Source organism: Rhinopithecus roxellana, chromosome 20 (assembly GCF_007565055.1).
Source record: "Rhinopithecus roxellana isolate Shanxi Qingling chromosome 20, ASM756505v1, whole genome shotgun sequence".
In the NCBI taxonomy this organism is placed as follows: domain Eukaryota; kingdom Metazoa; phylum Chordata; class Mammalia; order Primates; family Cercopithecidae; genus Rhinopithecus; species Rhinopithecus roxellana.
The window spans coordinates 56,373,093-56,397,955 of NC_044568.1; the positions used below are offsets into that span (position 1 = coordinate 56,373,093).

The 24,863-nt window shown below is 50.9% G+C and overlaps 1 protein-coding gene across 3 annotated transcripts in view; it reads right to left on the reverse strand.

The window, feature by feature from the left end:
* The window catches only part of CMIP (c-Maf inducing protein), a 271,489-nt gene that overhangs the window by 34,337 nt on the left and 212,289 nt on the right, over positions 1 to 24,863 (reverse strand). For all 3 annotated transcript variants that reach the window (XM_010375146.2, XM_010375147.2, XM_030924359.1), the window contains 5 exons: positions 20,333 to 20,374; positions 17,188 to 17,250; positions 13,747 to 13,827; positions 7,174 to 7,277; positions 5,341 to 5,445 (listed from right to left, as the gene is read on the reverse strand). In XM_010375146.2, the coding sequence (XP_010373448.1) occupies positions 5,341 to 5,445; positions 7,174 to 7,277; positions 13,747 to 13,827; positions 17,188 to 17,250; positions 20,333 to 20,374 (395 nt within the window). The remainder of the gene's footprint in view (positions 1 to 5,340; positions 5,446 to 7,173; positions 7,278 to 13,746; positions 13,828 to 17,187; positions 17,251 to 20,332; positions 20,375 to 24,863) is intronic.

Sequence of the window (24,863 nt, forward strand, 5' to 3'; positions counted from 1 at the left end):
AGTGATTCCTGTTTCTGTGCCACAGGTGAGGAAAGACAGTCTCAGAAGTTAAATGATCTACCCCTAATTAAACAGCCCATGAGTCGATGGAGATGGGATTTGAAGCCAGATCTCCTGGACCCCAAAGCCCAGGATCCTTCTAACTAGGTTGGCTTCCAAGGTCCCCTAAGATCTGTGCAGGTCCCCTCCTCCAGGAAGTCTTCCTTGATTTCTTCCTGCTACTCTTGCCCTTCCTACCCTCGAACTCCTCCTAAACCAAAGCTTTCCACCCCTGGCTGGACACCAGGATCCCCTGGGTATACTTCGAAACATCCCAAAGCCCAGTTAGACAGGAATCTCCAGGGTGGGACCTGGACATGAGCAATTTTTAAGGTTCCTCATGTGTGTGGTCAAGGTTGAGATCCACTAATCCAAGACTTCGAGCACAATGGCACAATTGAAAACAGCTGCTTGTCTAGTCCTTCCCCAGATGTGTCACAGGCATGGATCCTGTGCCTCTAAAGGGGCACCCAGGCTTGAGGACAGGGCCACGCTGCTGGCATTCTGCTTGGGGAATTGTTGTGGCTGGGGGAAGGGGTGGGAGGGAGCCTGTGAGTAGCCCCTCCAAGGGCTGTGTGCAGAACTTGAGCCCCATGCACAGGAAGGGTCTGAGTGTATCCAGCACATGCCAGGAACCAGGCCTGAGCTGAGCCCACCAACGGTGTTTAATAAATATACTTTCAGCTTTGCTGGGACAAATAATCCGCCGGCTGAAGTCCGAGGATTCTATCGTTGATAAAAACTCGTGTGTGGTCTGTGATGGGGGGAGACCTAAATTCTTTGGTTCGGATCTGATTTGCTCCCGAAGTGCTCAACACTCCATTTCTCTTCGTTTGCCTTTGCTGGGTTTTAAAAGTGGATTTTCAAGGCTGTTTGGCTCAGATTGGTGATTTTCGAGAGAGCCACGCTAACCTGGGTCAAGCTGTCTGTTCTTTTCAGTGTGAGTACATTGTGTACATTTGCCCACAAAGAGCACTGTGGATGGCCTGGAGGACATGACGGGCTTTATCTTTAAGGGACTGACTGAGGGGGCATCATGGACCTGAGCCCAGGAAACGTGTTGGCAGTATCGTGCTTCTCTGGGTGACATCCAGAAACTTCTGGCATCAGCTGGAACCCAAGCTACTGTGGGCTCCGAGGGGGCTCAGCATGGCTGAGCCAGGGTGGGTGGGAGGCAGCAGGCACCGCCTCACCCTCGCCAGCCTCCAACCTGGCATCTCCTTGCCATAGCCACCTAACAGTTCCCCAGGGTCACATCTGCCCCCTACTCCATCCTCCTCACAGCAGCAGCCAGAGGGGAATGGAACTGAAATCCCATCACGTCCCTTCTCCACTTACAACCCACTATGGACTCTCCAATGCTCCCAGGATAAAAGTTCTGCCACTGAAACCCAGGACAGCCCCGCTACTTACAGTGTAATCCCCAGCTCACGGCTTCGCCTGGGAGCTTGTGAGACAAGCAGAGTCTCAGGTCCTGCCCCAGACCTGCTGAATCCGAATCTTCAATTTAATGCCAACCCCCTAGAGAGTCCCAGGCACCAGGAGGTGTGAGAAGCTGCCTATGCATGGCCCAGCGCTGCTTCTCTCTCCAACTCCATCTTTTGCTTCCCTTTCCTTCTCTCTGTTCCAGTCACACTGGATTTCCTTTGGCTCCTCCCATGCAGGGACCTCCACATTCAGCGTGCAGCAGAATGACTTGTGCAGTTTGTTTAGAATGCAGACTCCTGGGCCATACCCCAGAAATACTGCAGCCAGGAATCTATTTTAAAGCAGTCCAGGTGATTCTGAAGTAGTGGTTCAAGGACCCGTAGATACAAAAACATTGTAGACGGGCACGGTGGCTCACCCCTGTAATTCCAGCACTTTTGGAGGCTGAGGGGGGAATTTAACTCGAGGCCAGGAGTTTGACACCAGTCTGGCCAACATGGCAAAATCTCATCTCTACTAAAAATACAAAAAATAAAAATAAAAAATAAAAAATAAAATAAAATAAAATAAAATAAAAATTAGCCAGCTGTAGTGGTGCACACCTGTAATCCCAGCTACTTGGGTGACCGAAGCATGAAAATTGCTTGAACACAGGATGCGGAGGTTGCAGTGAGCAGAGATTGCGCCACTGCACTCCAGCTTGGGTGACAGAGTGAGACTGTTTCCAAAAAAATCCAAAAAACAAAAACAAAATCATTGTGACCAATGGCACCTTCACCCATCACTGCCAGGCCTTTGCCCGTGTGGTTCTCTCCCTGGGTCACCCTCTTCCTGCTTCTTACCTGGAGAACAGCCAGGAGGTATCAACGTAAACGTCACCTCCCCAAGGCTCCTTCCAAAAACAGATGCCAGGGCCATCCTAATTAAATCAGAATGGCACTGGGAGGGTCCTGGGCACTCTTTTGTTTTTCTTTTTTTTTTTTTTAAAAAAACCCGAGATATGTAACCCAAGGAACACTGGTAAATGTCTAACCACCAACTCTCCAAAGAAAGAAGCCCTGATCTGGCCGGGCGCAGCGGCTCACGCCTGTAATTCCAGCACTTTGGAAAGCTGAGGCAGGCAGATCACTTGAGGTCAGGAGTTTGAGACCAGCCTGGCCAACAAAGTAAAACCCCATCTCTACCAAAAACACAAAGATTAGCCAGGTGTGGTGGCCCACACCTATAATCCCAGCTACTTAGGAAGCTGAGGCAGGAGAATCGCTTGAACCCAGGAGGTGGAGGCTGCAGTGAGCCAAGATTGTGCCACTGCACTCCAGCCTGGGCGACAAGAGCAAAGTTCTGTCGCAAAAAAAGGAAGAAGCCCTGATCTGCAGTGCTTACCAATTACTTTTGTGTAAATACTCCCAGCACAGCTACTTCAAGCTACCAATACGATATCATTACAGAACTTGGAAGGGACGTGTTCCCAAAAGAAATGGGTGAGCTGGCTCCTGCACACTCTGGGTATAACTTAAATACTGTAGGCCAGGCGCGGTGGCTCACGCCTGTAATCCCAGCACTTTGGGAGGCCAAGGTGGGCAGATCATGAGGTCAGGAGATCGAGACCATTCTGGCTAACATGGTAAAACCCCGTCTCTACTAAAAATATAAAAAGTGCAGGCCTGGCACTACCATCTGGCTTCCGTTTTCTCCTCTTTTTGCCTCATCGTGTTGTCAGCTCCAGAACAGGCCCTTGGGAATGAGCAGCCTCCCATCTCCACATTCTGGCCCCTGGAGTCCCTGCACTTCTTTCTCATCAGGGAAGTGATTCAAGGTGGGCCATGGTCCCCTTTGAACATTGGGACCTGAGGCTGAAGGCATTAAAACAGTGACCCTCTCTCATGGCCTGCTGCAAGGAAGCAGCCCCTGATTTATCAAAAGCCTTTTCCTGCCCCTTCCCAAGATCTCAGCAGTATAGCATTTGTTTGAGAAGTCCCCTCTGCACAGGTTTTCAGCAACTCCGAATGCTCTACCACCTTCATTTTGAGAAAAGACTGAAATACCCTCCTGCCATATCCCTAGCTCTGGCAGGGTCTGGATTCATGTTGGTCTCTTTAGAGTTGTGCAGTGTACCACCTGAACAACTGGGTGGCTGCAGCAGAGACCACTGCGTTCTGCATGTCACATCCCCTCCAATGACACCAGAGGTCACTGCAGAAAGTTTCCCATAAAGTAATGGCATCTACATCAGTTTGCATCCCGGGAGCAGTTCTCAGCCAGCGAGCGATGGGAACTGGTGAGTGACTACCCCAGCACAGCCAGCCTTGGCTGAGCAACTCTCAGCAGAGTAATTCTCAGTGTGCTCCGCATGGCCTCCTGGGGCACAGTGGGAGTGCATGCCAGCTACCCGAAGTGGTCACCTGATTGCTTGCTTGCTTGCTTGCTTATTTATTTATTTTTGAGAAGGAGTCTTACTCTGTTGCCCAGGCTGGAGTGCAGTGGTATGATCTCGGCTCACTGCAACCTCTGCCTCCCAGGTTCAAGCTATTCTCCTGCCTCAGCTTCCTGAGTAGCTGAGTACAGTCATGTGCCACCACGCTCGGCTAATTTTTGTATTTTTTTAGTAGTGATGAGGTTTCACCATGTTGGCCAGGCTGGACTCGAACTCCTGACCTCAAGTGATCTGCCTGCCTCGGCCTCCCAAAGTGCTGGGATTACAGGTGTGAGCCACCCAGCCTCATCTGCTTATTAATTCATACTTTACTGCTGTCCTTCCTTCCTTCCCTGTCCCGCAGTGTTTCCTGGGACCATGTTCCTAGGAAGCCACTTCCACCCAAATGCTGGTCTTGGAGTTTCCTTTTGGAGGCTCCAAAGCCAGGCGGAGACCCTGCCTCACCTCTTCCGGTCACTTGCTACCCCACCACTTGGTTTTATTGCTCGCACGGTTTTTCTTACCCTCTGACATGATCTTGCACATTTACTTGTACATGATCTCTTCCTGGTAGAATGGAAGCCCCAAAAGAGCAGGGAATTTGTGATCTTGCTCGCTCTCTAGCACTGCAATTGTGTCAAGCACACGGCAGGCGCTCAAGAAAAACAGGTGCAGTGGCTCACACCTGTAACCTCAGCATTCTGGGAGGTCAAAGTGGAAAGACTGCTTAAGCCCAGGAGTTTGGGGCCAGCCTGGGTAACATAGCAAGATCCTGTCTTTACAAAAAAATTTTTAAATATTAGCCATGAGTGGTGGCATGTGCCTGTGGTCCCAGCTACTTGGGAGGCTGAGGTGGGAGGACTGCTTGAGTCCAGGAGTTCGAGGCTACAGTGAGCTATGACTGCACCACTGTATTCCAACACAGCCTAAGTGACAGAGTGAGACCCTGTATCAAAAAATAAAACCATGCAAATCATGGGCTAAAGCCTGTGTTCTCAAAGGCAAGACCAGGCAGGCTAAACCTTACTGTCAACCCTTGTCCCCAACAATGGGCACATATTCACACCTCCATGTGCACACACGCACACACAGTCACATGTATGTGTACAGTTCACACATGCATTTGTATACCCATGTGCACACATTCACACACACACCAGTGTGTCATACCTCTCCAGTGGTGAGAGATCTTCAGCATAAAACATCTGTCCCTAAAGCCAAGCAGCTCTAACAGCCTCGCAGTTGCGGTGCTGATTCAGTGCTTGCTTCTTCAGCAGCATCCCTGGGTTCTGGGCCCAGGAATCAGTGGGCCCAGGGGAACTGCCAAATACACCATGAGGTCTGCCCAGTAAACAGCTACTCCACCTCTCCGGCCTGGTCAGTTCTTGGTGACTGCCCATGATGGGGGTGACAGTCTGCCCCTCCCAAGCCCTCTGGGTGGCAGTGGTTCAGCAACTGACCTGTTGATGAACTCTTCATAGCAGGAGTAGATGGCAGCCAGGCACACAGCCACCAGGTTGGGCAGGACCCGGGGGTGGGGGCAATGCCCTGTGGGGCCGTGCATGCTGGAAAAAAGCAGAGGGCCGGGGTGAGAAGCCTGCAGGAGTGAGGCCCACAGACAGGGGAAAGGGGACAAGGGAGGGCCACTGCTCAGGTACAGGACTGCCCGCTCTGCCAGCACCGCTTGGGGGGCTCTGAGAGCCTTTGCTGTGCAATTGGTGGCACCAGGATTTGGGTCCTGTCTGTGCCATGTGCAGGCAGCAGAAGGCAAAGCTCCCGGCTGTGCACTCCAGATTCAGGGTTCCTGGGTTCAAACCCGAGTGGCTTTGGAAACCTCCTAAACCCTCCACCCTGTTTCTGCAGCTATAAAATGAGGACAGCAGCCCCTTCCTCGGGGTTACAGTTAGGACCAACTTTTCTAATTCACAGACAGACCTAGCAAATGGTGGCCATATGTCCTGCGACAGTCATGCTCACACCTGGTGGTTCAGGAATAATTATTCCTAACACCTCATTCTACTTTCAAACATGTCCTGATTTGGAAGAAAAATGATGAGGGTCATTTTGGCTTAGCATAGAGTCAGCAGCATAGTCAATAAGTCCTCAATAAGTGCCACTAATTATTACTCGTCATGGCTATTTTTGTGGTCCTAAGGATAATAGCTATACCATCTCTGGGAAGTTGTCATCAAGGCTGCTGTCACTAAGAATGGCCTAACCTGACAAGATTTTGCAAACCACAGCTGGGTGGTGTCACCAGGGCTCTGGCCTGAGGGCATGTCACAAAGCCACCCTCAAACGGCTTCGTGAGTTCCAGGTGAGCATATTTAGGAAATATGTAGTTTCAGAACTTGTTTAAATGGGTTATTGTGATTTTCTTAAAAGATGAGAAGAGTCTGGGGGCAGTGGTTCACGCCTGTAATCCCAGCAATTTGGGAGGCCAAAATAGGTGGATCTCCTGAGGTCAGGAGTTCGAGACCAGCCTGGCCAACACGGTGAAACCCTGTCTCTACTAAAAATACAAAAATTAGCCAGGCATGCTAACATGTGCCTGCAATCCCAGCTACTTGGGAGGCTGAGGCAGAAGAATTGCTTGAACCCGGGAGCCGAAGGTTGCAGTGAGCCAAGATCGAGCCACTGCACTCCAGCCTGGGTGACAGAGCGAGACTCCATCTCAAAACAAACAAACAAACAAACAAACAAAAAAGATGAGAAGAACAAGAATGATGACAGCTTGGCCTGACACGAGACTTCTGCCGTGTTCTCTATGTGTTGTGTCTACTAATCACTGGAGCATCACACTAACTGGGCGATGGGTGCTATGGCTCTTGTGTTACAGATGAAGAAACTGGAGCACAGAGAGAAAATTTAAAATTAAAAAAAGCAAAAGCAAGACCCCTCCAAAAAGAAAAAACCAAAACCAAAACCAAAACACCAACCCCAAGCACCAAAAGTGAGTGAGGAGCAAGAATATTTGGCTTCCTGTGGGTTATGTTTAAGGGGTGATTGTTCAAGCAGCCGTCGATGCTCTGGGACCACCAGGGGTAGGAGTGAGTCCTCAACACGTGGCGCCCACAGCCCAAGGGGTCGTGGGACCTGAGGAAACAGCAGTGTTGCTGAGGTCCACTGCCATTTTCCGAGTTCCTGTCGGGCACCATGCAGCGGGCTAGGGGCTTCCTCATAGAGGGAGACTTCATTTAATTACACAACAGCCCCCAGGGATATCTGAGGAAATAGGATCAGAGAAGAAAGTGGCTCCGAGGCTAAAGAGGGGCGTCACGCTGGAGACCCACCTCTGAATGAACTTCTTCACCACTTCCATCCCCGCGTTGAGCTCGTTCAAGGCAAGGATGTACTCCTGAGTAAACAGCCTCAGTCGCGGGCACTTCCCAAAGTCCTGCAGAGAGAGCAGAGGAAAGGAGTCAGGGGATGGTGCCAGGCAGGGCAGGAGCCCAGGGCAGCCACGACACCGGAAGGAAGGGCAGGACCCAGCTCTGCCTGGAGCTGTCGATGGGGAAGGCAATGGGGAAACGCCAACTCTCTCGAAAGGACAGGTGGCGTCTACTTCAAATAACGGCGCCGTGACACCTGCACGTCCGCTCTGAAGGACCATCTGATGAGCAGGCGCTTTCGGCTGTAGAGAAAGCCACTCTCAAAACGCACGTACGGGACAAATGAGATGAGACAAGAGAAAAGAGAGCCAGAAAGGCTGGGGGGACAAGAGAGGGTGCTTCTGACGGGAATGTGGAGTGTGGAAGGTGGTGTGTGAGACGTGGGTGTGGAAGGAGGTGTGTGAGGTGGGTGTGGAAGGAGGAGAGCGTGAGGTGAGTGTGGAAGCAGGAGAGAGGTGGGTGTGGAAGGAAATGAATGAGTGTGAGGTGGGTGTGGAAGGAAATGAGTGTGAGGTGGGTGTGGAAGGTGAATGTGAGGTGGGTGTGGAAGGAGGAGAGTGTGAGGTGGGTGTGGAAGGAGGAGAGAGGTGGGTGTGGAAGGAGGAGAGTGTGAGGTGGGTGTGGAAGCTGAGTGTGAGGTGGGTGTGGAAGGAGGAGAGAGGTGGGTGTGGAAGGTGAGTGTGAGGTGGGTGTGGAAGGAGGAGAGAGGTGGGTGTGGAAGGTGAGTGTGAGGTGGGTGTGGAAGGAGGAGAGTGTGAGGTGGGTGTGGAAGGAGGAGAGAGGTGGGTGTGGAAGGTGTGAGGTGGGTGTGGAAGGAGGAGAGTGTGAGGTGGGTGTGGAAGGAGAGAGGTGGGTGTGGAAGGTGAGTGTGAGGTGGGTGTGGAAGGTGAGTGTGAGGTGGGTGTGGAAGGAGGTGAAAGGTGGGTGTGGAAGGAGGTGTGAGAGGTGGGTGTGGAAGGAGGTGAGTGTGATGGGGGTGTGGAGGTGTGAGGTGGATGTGGAAGGAGGTGAGTGTGATGGGTGTGGAGGTGTGAGGTAGATGTGGAAGGAAGTGAGTGTGAGGTAGATGTGGAAGTGAGTGTGAGGTGGGTGTGGAAGGAGGAGAGTGTGAGGTGGGTGTGGAAGGAGGTGAAAAGTGGGTGTGGAAGGAGGTGAGTGATGGGGGTGTGGAGGTGTGAGGTGGATGTGGAAGGAGGTGAGTGTGATAGGTGAGTGTGAGGTGGATGTGGAAGGAGGTGAGAGAGGTGTGTGGACGTGTGAGGTGGATGTGGAAGGAGGTGAGTGTGAGAGGTGGGTGTGGAAAATGAGAGGTGGGTGTGGAAGGAGGTGAGAGAGGTGGGTGTAGAAGGGGGTGAGTGTGAGAGGTGGGTGTGGAGGTGTGATAGGTGGGTGTGGAGGTGAGTGTGAGGTGGATGTGGAAGGAGGTAGAGGTTTGTGTGGTGTGAGGTGGATGTGGAAGGAGGTGAGTGTGAGAGGTTGTGGAGGTGAGTGTGAGGCAGATGTGGAAGGAGGAGAGTGTGAGGTGGGTGTGGGGGTGCGAGGGGGTGTGGGGAGGTGCGAGCGGTGGGTGGAGAAGGAGAGTGTGAGAAGTGGGTGTGGAGGTGAGTGTGAGGTGGATGTGGAAGGAAGTGAGTGTGAGAGGTAGGTGTGGAAGTGTGAGGTGGGTGTGGAAGGTGTGAATGTGAAGTGGGTGCGGAAGGTAAGAGGTGGGTGTGGAAGGAGGAGAGTGTGAGGTGGGTGTGGAAGGCAGTGAGTGTGTGAGAGGTGGGTGTGAATGGATGTATGTTTGTGAGAGGCTGGTGTGTGACAGAGGCATGCATGTGCAATGAGGAGCCTGGGCACGTGTGCATGCACCAGGCATTAGTGGCAGGAGAGGCACTGGCATGTGTCATTACCATGAGGGGACAGGGCGACGGCCCTGATGGGAGGCCCCACCTGTGCCACACTAGGGAAAGCAGTGCCTGCACGTCTCCATCCACCAGCCTCCCGGAACTAAAGGGTCCACTGTGGGGCTCTGTCGAGGGGCCAGGTCAAGGACACAGGGACCCTGCCTGTGCCGGCCGAGGGCCATAACTGGTGGCTGCTGTGCTCGGCCTCTTCCAGGTGTCAGGAAGACAGGGGCCATGCCACAGAGAGCTCTGCCAGGAGGCAGGAAGGCGGCACCCAGCCCAGTGGCGGGCTTGGGGCTTGCCAGGAGCAGAGGAGAGAGGCATGGGCTGGACAGGAGCCTGTGAATCTGGCTGCCACATTCATTCCCAGAGTCGTGGCTAGGGCTGGGGAGGTGCTGGGACTGCCAGCCCCTCGGGCTGTGCCTGGCCAGTCAGGAGCGGCACGGCCCTCTCCAGACCCTCCATAAAAGTGATGTGGCTGACCAGCAAGACACGGAGGGGAGCCCGGAGTCTCCAGACCTGTCCCTCTGTACCCATCTCAGTGGAAGCTGTTTTTTTAAAGAGAGCAGCCTGAATCAGGACTCTAAGCTGTAGAAAAGAAATAGAGACCCCTTCAGGTCTAACTGACCCCGAAGCTGGCATGAAAGCTCTGAGTGGAACCCGTTCCCACCATGCCCTCCCGCGAGCTCCCAGGAGAGTTTCTAGAGCCACTGGGGGCTTCTTCACGTGGAGTCAAAGGGGCTGAACTGGGTCCTTAAGAGACAGTGGAGAGGGAGCTTTCACTCATCTGCCTGCTAGGACTGTCGCGCTACATAAAGAGGGAAGCAGAGTCCCCGGAGCAAGTTCACCTGCCTCACAAGTATTTAATCTGGCTTTGGGCTGCCACGTCTGTCTCTGGGCCTCACTGTCTCCACAATGGAATGAGGGTCCACAGAAGCGCTCTCTAGCCCCCTTCCACCATTAGGGTTTTATGATTCTATGAACTGCTTCAACAGAGACTTAGGTAACTGTCATCTTAGCTACTGGATTTTTGAATAATCAAGGTCATTTCCATGGAAATAAACATTTACAGAGGGATCCAGCAGCCTCTGAAAAATATAATCCCCTTGGAAAACTGGAGGTCAGATTACCTGGTGGTCCGCTGGGGACCACAGCCATGTCATCTTGCCTCCTTTGCCACAAGAACACTCCGAGTGGCATGGGGGCACAGAGATACATGGCCATTCTTCACAACGCAGTTTGGCGCGTTATTTGGATTGAATCTCCAGAGGAACATACTAAAGACCCACTTCCTTTTGTTTCCACTTTTTATCTCGGTCTAGCAAGGAACGTTCTTTGAGACTCTCAAAGCTCCAGTTTGCTCATCCATGAAATGGGGCACATAACATATTTGCAAGAGATACACTTGGAATGGGGGAGCCCCCCAAATCCCACAACAGCACTGTGGCTATGTTCCCCCCATTTCCTAAATGTCTGAGAGCCTCCTTAAGGAAAAACACTGTATTTGGGGTGAAGAGAAGTCACTGTTCATGCTACCCCAACAGGCTCATGGCTTATGCTCCTTAGCCAGAGACTTGACCCCCACACCAGCTGAGAGCACCAGCTTCGAAACGGTGCTGCTGACCCACGGCCACTCATTAAGCATCAGGGAGCATTCAATGAGTGAATGTCAAAGCTCTCTCTCGCCCACCGCCTGTGTTGTTAGGATTCCATGAGGTCAGGTCTTCCCGTGCCTGGCATGACCATAATCCTGTTTAATACAGTCTGTTCTTCTACACGAGGGGCAGATCCTCCTCGGTCCTCCCTGCAGTTCTCCTCTGACGCCACCCCTCATGGTGTGTAATTAGTAGGCGCCAAGAACAAGGTGGAATCTGGGTGAGTTAAAGCATCCCCAGACACCTGGGATCACTTAGGGGGTACTCGTTACAAATGAGGCGAGGACTCATGGCTGAGGGTCCCTACTCTCTGCCAGACCGCCACAGATACTATAAATTCTGGGTCTGCCGAGAGTTGTTCTGATTTTTATAGAGAAAATTATTACATGGTCAACACTCCAGGCCCATAAAACTAACCAAATACAAGAGAGGCGTTGTATGGTGAAGCCCTGAGAGGCTGTCTGAATTCTGAATTTTTTCCCTTTGAAGTCAGATGTCCCCAAAGAACCTTTATGAAACGGTTTATTGACTAACATGGAATATGCAAAAATGTTTATGTGCCGGAAGAGGCATTCCCCTGTCAAGTATGTCCTGGGGGTATGGCTCTGCCACTGACAAGTTAAGGTCCTTTGCAAGAAAACCTGAAGAACCTTTGCTCTGAACTCCAACATGGCACGGCCCTCCCCATACACTACACCCGCAGTGATTTTAAAGTTAACGAGTAGGGCCCCTTTCCTCCCAGGTAGCCAAAGCCAGAAGGATCTCCTCCTTGAAACTATGAGAGCCCAAACTAAGGCAGAAACCGCTTCCCATCCCCCAGTGGGAAGTCTCCTTGTCCTGGAGAAAGAACTGCACAGGGTGTCCCTCTCCCCTGTGTTCTGAAAACAAGAAATGAATTTACCCCAAATCTAGGAGGGGCTCAGAAATCAGCAACAATTCAATTATGGTTTGCAATCGCTTAGGGTAGAGAATGGTACGTAGTGTTCATTATGGTACTAACATGATTCAGTTGGTAGTGGTGGCCTGGAAAGCAGGAGGGGAAACAGTCTGATGCTATACCTGGCTCTACAGGAAGAGTGCTGTAATTGATTAATGATGTCTGCCATGAGTATGGAAGGGGTAGAGGAGCACACGTATCATGCACTTCCATTCCTGACTGGGGAAGGGGCTGTAGGTGATACAGTATTCTTCAGGGCCATGATGTGGAGACAGGCAAGCTACATCACAAGTGAAATGATTTGTGGTTACCCTTTCTCAGTTGTTTTCACACGCTCCAGGAGGCTCTAAAGTCTGTGGTGGTGGCTGGCTCAGTACAACATGTGACTAGGAACCCTGGCCTCAGGCTGTCTGCTCCTTAGCTCCCCCCAGGAGCACCCACAGCTGCTCATCAGACCCTGCCTATCCTGTCCTGCCTTTCTGGGTCCCAGATTCCTCCTGTGCACAGATGTCATGGGAAGGGCACGAGGGTTAATGACACAATATACTCAAAGAGCGTCACACTCTTGACTCCAAGAAAGTGTTCAATAAACATCTGCAAAAAGATGTTATTCTTATTCCTACCTGTGGCCCCTGTGGCCACTTAGGTCTGACTCCAAGAAAGTGTTCAATAAACATCTGCAAAAAGATGTTATTCTTATTCCTACCTGTGGCCCCTGTGGCCACTTAGTGGACCTAGCTAAGCCTCAGTTTCCTCGTGTCGTACAGGGCAAATAATGGCATTTGCTGCTGTCCCTGGAATGATGAGGGAACACCAAGGGGCCACACAGATTACAAGCACCCCACCCACTGTAAGTGTGCAAGTAAACCCTGCCTTTGTATTAAAAAAAAAAATTAAAGGCCATGCTTTATTCAGATTTCCTCAGTTTTGCCTTCATGTCCCTTTTCCATTCTGGGATTCCATGGAGGGCCCCAAATGACATTTAGTCGTCATGCCCCCTTAGACTCCTCTGAGCTGTGACAGTTTCTTAGAATCTCGTTTTTGATGACCTTGACCGTGGGGAGGACTGGCCAGGTACTTTGTAGATTGTCCCCTTCTTGGGATTTGTCTGATGTTTTTCTCATGATTGCAATGGGGTGATGGGTTACTGGCAGGAAGATCATAGAAGTCAAATGTAGTTTTTATACATCATATCAAGGGGAAATTCTGTCAAACTGGCTTATTGTTGTTGATGTTGACCTTGATCATCTGACTGAGTCTGGGTGTGTCTGTTTTCTCCACTGCAAGGCGACTCTTGCCCCCTTCCACATAGTGCTCTCTGGAAGGACCTCGCTGTGCACAGCCCACACTAAAGGAGGGAGAAGTTATGCTCTGGGTCCTTGAGGGCGGGGCATCTACAGACATTATTTGGGCCTATTCTCCCTGGGAGGCTTTCCTCTTCTCCTCCAGCCATGGTATTTTTGTAATTCTTTTTTTTTTTTTTTTAGACGGAGTCTCGCTCTGTCGCCCAGGCTGGAGTGCAGTGGCCGGATCTCAGCTCACTGCAAGCTCAGCCTCCAGGGTTCCCGCCATTCTCCTGCCTCAGCCTCCGGAGTAGCTGGGACTACAGGCGCCCGCCACCTCACCCGGCTAGATTTTTGTATTGTTTAGTAGAGACGGGGTTTCACCATGTTAGCCAGGATGGTCTCGATCTCCTGACCTCGTGATCCGCCCGTCTCGGCCTCCCAAAGTGCTGGGATTACAGACTTGAGCCACCGCGCCCGGCCTTTTGTAATTCTTATGTACTGCAAAAAGATTCTTCCTGTTGTCATAATGGAGGACAAGCTGTACAAAACCCCCAAAACTCCTTAACCAGAAATCAACCCCATTTCCTGGCTGTCAGGCTGGGCCAATACTATCCCCCAAATCTGTGCCAACACAAAAGGCCAGGTAGGTGCACGGGGCCTCATGCACTGGGAGCTGGGGTCTGGGTGTTGGGGCAGGGGGAACTCACCATGTTATGCTTGAGGATTCGCTGCACCACGGGGGTGAACACCTCGATGACCACCATGGACCGGGGCCGTTCTCTGCAGTGCTGGGGAGAGAGTGGGGTACAGTTATCGTGGGCCTAAGAATGTTCTGACCACAGCCCGGGGCTGCTAGCAGGGCTGGAGACACTCAGCCCAGCTGTGGGTGCCTGGGTTCCCTTGATGAACACTGTTGCATCGTTTTCTAAAAATGAGTTTATTTTGGAGGGGGGGCCAGTTCTAAGGTTCAGAGCGGAATGGAGAGGAAGGTAGAGAACTTTCCCAGATACCCCCTCCTCCGGCACGCACGGCCTCCCCAACTATCACTGCACATGTTCCTATTAAGGATGAGGTGGGGGCGTTCCAGGCCCAGAAACGTACCCTGGGCACTCAGGCCAGTGGGCATGTGGGGCACTGGAAAAAGAATCCTGGTGGAGAGACAGGGCCCAAGAGAACAACACAATGCTGTTTCCCTTTCCTGTCCCCTGATGCACACACAGAGGACTCCCTGGGCAGGGGGTAAAGTGCACCACGGTCCCCTTTCCTCCCAGGTGCCTGCGTTTTCACCTCACAAGCTGGTCTCATTGGTGGACACAGCACACGCCTCCCCAAAGGACCGTGCAGTGTAACAAATGTAGCACGTACACCCTGTGGGGTATTTGTTACAATGGATAACCCCACACTGACACATCATTGTTACCCAGAGTCCACAGGTGACTTTAGGTTTCACTCTTGGTGCTGTGCGTTCTGGGTGTTTAAATAAATGTCTGATGTCCTGGAGCCACCATTGTAATATCAGAGGAAGTCGTTTCACTCCCTAAAAATCCTCTGAGCTCTGCCAATGCATCCTTCCCTCTCCCCAATCCCTGGCAACCACCGATCTTTTTATTGTCTGTATGATTTTGCTTTTCCCAGAACGTCCTGTAGTTGGAATCACGCAGTGTGCAGCCTCTTCAGATGGGCTCCTCTCACTCACTCACATGCATTTCAAGTTCCCTCTTTCTCTTCGTGGTCTACTAGCTCGTTTCTTTTTAGTGCTGAATAACACTCCACTGTCTGGGCGTTCCACAGGTTATTTATCCATTCACCCACTGGAAGGCATTTTGGGTGCTTCCAGGTTCTCGCAGTCATGAATACAGCTGCTGTAGCATCTACATGCAGATGTTTGTGTGGACAGGTGTGTGGAAGTGATTTGAGGAAATACCTAGGAGTGCCATCGTCTTAAAAAGTTTTTTCTTTTTTTCTTTTTTTGGAGTTAAAAAAGTAGATGAGATGAGAGCTTTTGTTTGCTTTTTGTTTGCTTTTGACCTTAAAGCTTGAGACAGTTTCAGATGGTACACATAGGCGTCCTGACATGGTCCTTATTTAATATATAATGAGACTTTTGTAAAGCTAAGACTCTGCATGTGTGGTCTGAAAGACCTTGGAAATTGGGTATGATAATATGAGGGCTTTGGCATTTGAACACCAGGGTGCTGAAAATTCTGTGACTCTTCAATTGGTGGCTTTAGCACTCGGGTGGCAGTCTGCAGGCCCAATTCACCACCAGTGTGGCGTTTTGTCTTTCAGATTGGAAAGGAAGCCCTTCACAGGCTGTGCAGACAAGGCCCAGCCCCTCCCTCGTGTCCTGCACACATTTATCACCCGCCCGGCCCCTGGATGAGGATGCTGGACCTGGGATAAGAGAAATCAGGGCTCCCCTGAGAAAGCAAGATGAATAAACTTTCCTCAGATCTTGGAATTTGGCAGGAGGTTGGCAGAGCAGACGCAGCGCGGGAGGCTTTGGTCCCCTCAAGCTCTCCTCTCTGGGCTCCAACTCCCAGAGGGAAAACAGCCAAAGAAGCATCCCACGTGGCTGGGACCCCCCTCCCTTCAAAAGGCAGACGGCCCTCTTTGAAACACCCACACGGGATTATAGCAAAGAATGCCAAAAAGGATAACTTTTTCTACCTCACCCTTTTCCAAACTGTGCTACCGGGAACACTGAGGTAAGAAACACAGTGAGACAAGTGCAGCCTCAGGTAGGAAACACAGTGAGGCAAGTGTATCTTGTTCTACAACAAATATCCAGTGTTCTAGAACCAGAGTTTGAGAATCATGAGATCTGGGAGAAATCCTAAGCTTGAGAGGCAAGCATGGGGCAGGTTTGGGTTAAACTGGACAGGAGATGGAGGAGGTGACCTGCTGTGACAGGCAGAGGAGCAGCTAGCCGTTCTCTCAGGATACTGGGTTATTTAACTCCATGCTGCTGGGGGCATGATACCCATGAGGCCCAGGGGCAGAGAAGGCCCTCGTGTGCCCGGAGAAGCCCGGGGCCTGTGTGTATCCACACCTGTACACGCACACACACACACACGCTCGCGGGCGCTCACTTTCTGGGCCCGGGGGCACACATTACACATGCCCACATTAAGGATGGGGGCAGAGGTCGTTCCAGGCCCTGACAAGTACCCTGGGCACTCAGACCAGCAGGTGTGTGGGTCGCTAGAAAAGGAATCCTGATAGGGAGGCAGACTCCAGGAGGACAACAGAATCTTGACTCCCTTTCAAAGCTCCTATCCCCTGACACGTACACCCTGGGGCGGGGGGCCGGGGGAGGGCAAGGGAAATCAAGTGCACCACAGTCCCATTTCCTCCCAGGGGTCTGCTGTTCCACCCCACAGGCGGGTCCCACTGCTGTACACAGCCCACACCTCTCCAAAGGACAGCAGGTGACCTTGGCAGGAGGCAGGTAATGGGAGCGTGAAGGGATGAGGACTAGCTGGGCGGGACAGCAGGGGTATGACAGGGGAGCGCTGAGAACATGTCTTTCCAACGACGTACAATTATTACACTGAAAAAAAAAACCACACACAGCGAAGAACAAAACAGGTTTGTGTGCTGGTTTGGCCTGAGCCGAGAAGATGTGCTCTGGGAATGAGAAATGCCTGGTCCCCAATGTGCCCTGGGCATGTCCTATGTGAAGCCCACTGCAAGGCTGGTGCCGGGTACCTGGCAGCGGATGCCCTGCTCCACGGCTCCTCTAAGCTAACCTGGAGCACCATGCTGCCTCCCGTGTTCAGGGAAAGCCCCACAGCCGCACCCCACCGTGGGCCAGCCACTGCGCAGAGGAACCTTGGCTAATAATAACCCAGCTCTGACGTCAGGAGCCCAGGAAATCTGCAGCAACCTGTCTCCCAAGACAGCCGGGAAGTGATTCCAAGAAAAAGCAAGATGTTCCCCCTCTGACTCTTTGTCACCTGTCTGGCAGAGAGGTGGGTGTAACCCTAAGGATGGGTGCCTGGCATGCCCTCTGCCTGTGTCTGGGACCATGGCCCAAGACTGTGGGGCCCAGGTTTTCGGCCTTTCTGTGCAAACCCGATCCCCAGTGTGCACACACCGAGGGAGGCAGCCCCCTGCAGCCAGACCCCAGCTCAGCAACCCCGTACCTTGCAAAAGAATTCACAGAGATCGGGTGGTGGGTGGTTGTTTTCCAGCAAAGGAGCGATTGCCTGAAACGCAACAAACAAGGATCAGGAACTAGGGGGTAGACAGCCACGAAAAGACTTCGAACAATCTCCAGGCCGTATTGTGAAGAGAAAAAAATCAATACAGGGCGACACACCGTGCATCACATCATTCATATTAAAAGCAAAAATAAAAAGAAAAATAAAAAACCCAAAACCCAAAAAATCCACAACCATATCTGTCTGTGTGGGTTTGTCACCACCTGCAAACAAGATGTTTCTGAAGAGGGCACTGGGATGGGATGATACCCTCTTTTCCTGATGAAAACATACTCATACTCATGAAATACTTGCAAAATTGGCCAGGCACAGTGGCTCACGCCTGTAATCCCAGCACTTTAGGAGGCCAAGGCAGGTAGATCACTTGAGGTCAGGAATTCAAGACCAGCCTGACCAACATGGTGAAACTCCGTCTCTACCAAAAATACAAAAATTAGCCGGGCGTGGTGGTGCGCCCCTGTAATCCCAGCTACTCAGGAGGTTGAGGCAGGAGAATCACTTGAACTCAGGAGGTGGAGTTGCAGTGAGCCGAGATTGCATCACTGCACTCTAGCCTGGGCGACAGAGAGACTCTGTCTCAAAAAAAAAAAAAAAAAAGAAAGAAAGAAAAGAAAAAAAGAAATACTTGCAAAACGATATTTTAAATAAAATTAAAAGTTCTATCACAGCTAGTATGGCTGGGGTCGGGGTCTGAACTTGAACCTAGATTCACCTTTAAGCCCACGTTCTTCACCACCATGGTGAGCGCCTTCCATAGTGAGCCGGACCACAGCTGGGGTTTGGACTCCTGGTCCAAGACCAGCAACAGTTACTATTGCCTGGCCAACGCAATGAATAAAACCAACTCAGGCTATGGTAGAAAAATTAGCGCATAAAAAAACTACCAAGCACGTGGGAGAAGACTAATTGCCAATAGGGCAAATAAGAGGATGTAACTGTTGGAATGAAAGGAGGCTCCAGAAGTTGTCATAATAATGACAACAGCAATAGTAATAAAAGAATGCTAGAAGGGGAGGCTGTAAAACGCAGGGGTGAGGGTCAGGCCCTCAGATCAAATTCTTTCCTGTTCTCAGGCATTCTTGCTGAGCCGGGAAGCTCAACCCGACCCAACTAAGGGTTCAGTTCAGCCATATTAGCTGGATAAATGCAGCCTGGATTTCTCGGATCAAAATTTCTTTCCCAGGCTTGTCCTGAATGCAAGCCCTTGTCCTCCATCCAGAGCTTCCAGGCACCCAGTGGGACCCACAGGTGTTGCTGGCAGGGAGAGGAAGGCAGTACTTCCTTCCGGCTCTCACACTTGCTCCCGGTTCTGCAGCAGCCCATCTTACCACTTTGCCTTTGCACATGGAACTTCCCCTGCCTGGAACGCCTTCCCCAGCCTGCTCCGTTTACCTGACATTTTCCTATCTCTCCTTTTAAGATTCAGCTTGGTCACCTCCTCCTGAAAGTCCTCCATCATCCTCCTCCCAGTACCCTCCCTGACACAGGTTAAATACCTATCCTCTGCACCCCCACTAACACCCAGAACAAACCTCAGCCCTTGGCTATGTTATTTTTGTATTATCTGTTGACCCGCCAGGTTCTCTCAGCATACATTCAATCCTCAATGGCAGGCCTTATGTCTCGTCCAGCTCTCTATCTGTGGGACAGAGTTAGTGTCTGGCACATAGTTAAACTCACATGCTCAGCGAAGTTCATTAAATGAATGGATGAATTAATACTATGGCAGAAAAAGGTGGTGGGGAGTGACTGGGGGTGCCCAGGTTGACTTGGTCTCCTGTTCTGGCAAGAGAAGGCAATGGATAGTCAGGGTGAGAGCATGGAGAAAACCTCTACACTGTTAGCAAACACCCACTGAGGGCCGACTATGTGCCAGACACTGGAGGTGACAGCAAAGGTAGAAGCTGCTGCCTTGACTCTCTACAATCAAAGGCCTGGAGTCCACCTCATTTTGTGCATACCATAACCAGCTTGGCTTGCCAGGGCCGACTGAGTGGGTCCCTGAAGGCCTCGATTCGGCTAAAGGAGTCTGAGGGGCCTAGTGACTGATGCTGCTCTTGTTCTGTACCTTGCAGCCAGGAGACATCCCAGGCAGCTTAGTTCCAAGGTCCCCTCCTGGGCACAAAAGACTCTGCCTCTTGCCTCTATTTCATCTCCCATCCGCCTGCTTCTCATTTCCTTATGCTTTACGCTCCAGAAATGCTGAAGCTTCCAGAACGCACCACGTTGCTTTAAATCTTTGTGCCCTTGCACATTGTTTCTTCTCTCTGGGATGCTTTTATCCCGTTTTGCCACCTGGAAAACTCCTACTGATCCTTCAAAACCCAGCTCAGATATCACTACCTCCAGGAAGCTCTCTGGCTTCTTTCCCAGGGGAGTTTATCACTCTACTTACTCTCTGCACTCAATGTCTCTATGTTTTGCGGTGATCACTTTTGTCTTCTTACAATAGATAACGAAATCCTTGGGGATTAGGTTATCTGAATTCAAATACACAGCACGGTGCTGACCATCTAGCAGGTGCAATTTCATTGCTTTCTTCTCTCAAGTGAGAGTTAGGTTTCGTAGCTAAAAGTCATCCAGGAAGATATTTTACCCCAAAAATGCTTACGTCATGGTAGAGTCCCAGAAAATAGCATCTCACTTTATGTATCACAGGGAATTAAATCCAAGTTCTATTTGTGGATTAATTGGCAGACATGTCCTGGGACAAGAAAGAGGACATTTACCTTTCAGCTAATGGGGTGACGCCTCTGAATAAATTATACGGTCTCTGCCATCTCCTGCCTTCAACTCCCTAGGCAGACTCAGGAAGGAGGAGGCGATTATGATACATTTGCTACAAACCTCAAAGACAGATAATTACACTCCCTCTCCCATCAACTGGGGCTCTGAAATGTGCAAAGGCAGAGGGAGATGCGACCAGCTTGCTAGAAAAGACAAAACGGAGCAAGGCCAGATGCTCTGGTGGATTACGCAGGCGCCAGAATTACCCCAAACCAGGAAAAGGGTTGTAGGCTCCAGGAGGCGGAGGTGGGTGGAGGGTGCGTGTTCGAGAGGAACTTACCACAATGATGTTTTCATGCTCCTGGGTGGTCAAGTTTGTGTTCTAAAGGATTGAAGGGAGACAGCAGGAGGAAAAGAAAACATAAGAAAATTAAGAAAACGAGCATTTGGATTTCAAGATCCACAGTTTTGAAACATCTTCAGCGTCACAGACCAACTATCACCGTCATTTTTTCTTAATTAAACAGATCTGAACACCCTCAGAGACAAGGTTGGGAAGGGGGAAAAAGTATGGTTTTGGGGCAGGGAGAACTGAGTTCTTGTCCCTGTTTCAGGGCTTGAGTTATGTGACCTTGAGTGAGTCGAGTCTGGGGGAGACTGTTTCTGCTTTGGTAAACGGGGTTTCCAGTAACCTCATTAGGCTGTTGGGAGAGGATCTGGTCCTTGTCAAAGTGAAACTGCTTAGAAGCCAGAGGGCAGGTTCATAATAAGTATGTAAAGAAACAGACCTTTTAAGAGTCCTAATGCTGTGCCAGGCAGCGTTTTAGGAGTAACACGTATATGATTTCAGTGTTTCTCAAACTAAGTTCCCAAGGAACACGAAGTTCTGTGAGTGGGCCCGAGATGTTTTAGCTGAATTCAAATTCTAGCAACTGACTTGCAAAAACATAATTAGGTTGAATGGATTACATCTGCTGAAATTTTAGGGGTCCTGTTTCCTTCCCAACCTGGACTTCTCTTAAATAATTGGTAACCGTTAAAGGTTGAACATCCCTTACTGAAATGCTTGGGAACATGTGTTTTGGATTTCCATTTTTAAAAAAATTTTGGAATATCTGCATTATACTTAACCAGTTGAGCATCCTAGTCTGAGAATCCAAAACCTGAAACTCTCCAATGAGCGTTTCCTTTGAGTGTCATGTTGGTGCTCAGAAAGTTTTGGACTTTGGGCCAGGAATGGTGGATCACGACTGTAATCTCAGCACTTTGGGAGGCCAAGGAGGGTGGACTGCTCGAGGCCAGCCAGGGGTTCAAGATCAGCTTGGCCAACATGGCAAAACCCCGTCTCTACAAAAAATACAAAAATTATCTGGGCATGGTGGTGGGCACTTGTAATCCCCGTTACTCGGGAGGCTGAGGCAGAAGAAACATTTGAACCCAGAAGGTGGAGGCTGCAGTGAGCCGAGATTATGCCACCACACTCCAGCCTGGGCGACAGAGCGAGACTGTCTCTAAAAAAGAAAGTTTTGGACTTTGGAGCTTTTCAGGTTTCGGGATTAGAGATGCTCGACCTGTGCCGCCATCTGTGAGTACGTGAACAAGGAAAGAGACGGATGTGCCACAAACAAGGAATCATGGGAAAACTCCAAGTGTTCGCCCTTCTTTCTTGCTAGTTTCATGGTGTGTTCCGCTTTGCTTGTCTGTTTTGGTAGACACACAGTGGTGCCGATTCGTATTTCCTAACAGAGCCACGTTGGCTGCTTGTAAAGAGACCCCTCATTTGAACAGTGTTGGCAAGATCGATTGTTCTGGTTCTAGACAGAGTCCCATGGCTCCCACCACCTAGACAGGCTTAAGGCATACGGGGGTGTCTAATGTGTTGACAGCAGCCAAGGCAAAAGAAAAGCTCGCGAGCTATGAATTGGCTTTTGCCCAATAAACTGGCTCCCCGAGGGCTGTGGGAGACCGTGAAGCCGGGTCAGCATCTGAACAACACGAGTCTCTACAGGTCCCTATGAGACGTCCTGACCTAGGTGAGGCCAGACCCAAGACACCTAGGCTCCAGGCATGTGAAAGGATGTTTTTTGGATTTGAACACCCTTTTTTCTCTAGTGGATATGAGTGGAGTTTGAGCAGCCTGTTTATGGTAGATTATTAACTATCAGTCATTTTTCAGCCTGGGGGAGCAGCCTGGCCTTGGTCTCTCCTTATGACTGCTGATGAGCTCTCTATGCCTCAGGCACTGTGTAAGAGCTTTGTTTTGCTCATGCCACCAATTTCTTTTGATTATGACAGGTTCTCTACTATCCCATTGACTGATCAGCTGCCTGAGACTGACGGGATGCAGTGACTAGCAGGTGCAGGGTAATATGGGGTGGAGTGAGGATACGAACCCGTCTGTTCTGACTCCAAAGTCTATATTTCCTGCCACTGAGCTATAGTGCTCCACCACTCATTCAAGAGGCAGTTCCTTATTTTGGGCTGCCAAGGGCAGCTCGACACATCCATCCCTCGCCCCCACCCACACACCTTTTCAGGATGGCTTTGGTGACCATGGACACCACTTCCTTTGTCCCAGTCACAAGGCAGCCCATGTATTCTACAGGGAGCCTTCTCTCCATCAGGGCCATTTTCCACCCCCGGTAGAGCATGTCCACTAATAGCCACTGCATTAGAGGGAACACCTGACTCTCAAGCTTAAGTGGCCACTCTACATATAACTCAACAGAGGCCTGGGAGGGCGGGGACAGCCAGCTTTGCTTTGCTGGTGGACGGACAGTTCTTTCTCAGAACTGTTTTGCATCCTTAACAGCTCCCTCCACGATGCCCCTCTGCCTGCTCCCTCCTGATCCTTCCAGTTTCTAGTCGGTCTGGTGATGCCTGGAACCTCTCCAGAGGAGGCCTTGCAAACAACTTGAGTAAACAGAACAGAGAAAGAACCCAGCCCCAAAACAGGGCACGGAGGTCGAAGGCAGGTGTTTGTTTTTCCAGCTACTAGCTCCAGACACCTGGCTGACGGCGCTTACAGGGTTCAGACCACAGCCATCCCTTATGACAGTGAAAAGGTGGCCCTATATCAAAGGCCCTTGCACGTTAGGCACAGTGCCAAGCCCTTCATGTGGATGAGAGCATCTCATCCTCCGTCCTATGAAATGGGTACTCATCTCAGACCCAATTTATAGAAAACAACTGGGCACAGAGAAGCCTAGCAACTTGTCCAAGGTCACTCAGCTACTGAGGGCAGGACAAGGTCCTTCTGACCCCACAACACGCACTCTTAATCTACACAGTCACACACTTGCCAAAAAGTCTCTACCAACCCAGGTTTAGGACACATCTATGTGCAGGGGCATAAGCTTCACCATTGGGCAGACCCGGGTGAGGGTCCTGGCCTAACACTTATCTGAATGGCCCCGTGTAAGCTACTTAACCTCTCGGCACCCCTGGTTACTCCTCTATAGTATTTTAATACTTACCTTACAGAGTCCTTGTGAGAAACTGGGGAGGTCTAAGGGTCATCAAACTGACCACTGCAGAGTATGCATGAGTGGATGCTGGGTCAGGCAGACTGGGCTGGAGTCCCAGCTCCATCCCTCATGAAATGTCAGCTCTCTTCAGTAACGTAGGGTGAGTAATGCTGACTCCTTGCCTGACACAGTAGCTTCAAAGCACATGGAAACTTCTTCCATTTTCCTACTTTAAATATCTTTATTCCTCCATCCTGGCACTTAGGGGTCAGCTGCCTTTGAGATTTTTACTTTAAACACCCTCAGCCAGGTGTCTGGAGCTAGGTGTGGTGGTTCATGCCTATAATCCCAGCACTTTGGGAGGCCAAGGTGGGGGGATCGCTTGAGCCCAGGAGTATGAGACCAACCTGGGCAACATAGTGAGACCCCATTGGTAATTACAAAAAAAAAAAAAAAGCCCAAGAAGGGATGTGAAGGCCAACAGGCATGCAGTCACCTGAAGCACATCTGAGAGGGGAAAAAAAATCTTGCCCAAGGCAGGCAACATGGCACGTCTGTTGCCCTCATCACTGCCCTGATTTAAAAAGGGTGTGGTGGTGGTCAAGCCTGGCAGCGCTGAAGTGGTGGCCAAGTTGGTCTCAAAAGCACTTGGCAACTCTAAGGTGGAGCTTCTAGCTCCATTACAAACTTGCCATGTGAGTTGGGTAGGTCACTCAGTATCACTGGGCCTCAGTTTCCTCATCTGCGAAGTGAAGACAGAAAGGACCACCTTTCAGAGAGAATGTGAGTTTTAAAAGAGAGGCTGTCTCACTTTGGGAGGCCAAGGCAGATGGATCACTTGAAGTCAGGAGTTCAAGACCAGCCTGGTCAACATGGTGAAACCTTGTTGCTACTAAAAATACAAAAAACTAGCTGGGCACGGTGGCACGCTCCTGTAATCTCAGCTACTTGGGAGGCTGCAGCAGAAGAACTGCTTGAACCCAGGAAGCGGAGGGTACAGTGAGCTGTCATACCACTGCACTCCAGCTTGGGTGGCACCTGGCACCTGCCTGGCTTACTACAGGTGAGCAGGGACCCCTTCTCCAGATGAGAAGTCTGCAGCTGGGGCTGGACATCTGGCACCCAGCCTCAGAATTCCAGCCACTCTGTGATTCATTTCCCAGCCTGGGTTTTCACTCCTCTTGGAACGATGCTGGTCTCCCAAGTGAGGACACCACCTCTGACCTCTGTCCCTCTGCCTGAGACTGTCACTGCCACCTACTTTCTACCTCCTACCCCGCCTCCTCCCAGAATGAGGGGCCTTCTCTACTCCGGAGACACAGAGGGCCGGTGACAGGCTCCTGTCCCAGGGCAGTGGCCAGCCTGGGCCTGCAGAGAGAAGGGAGGGCTCCAGGAAGCCGGGCA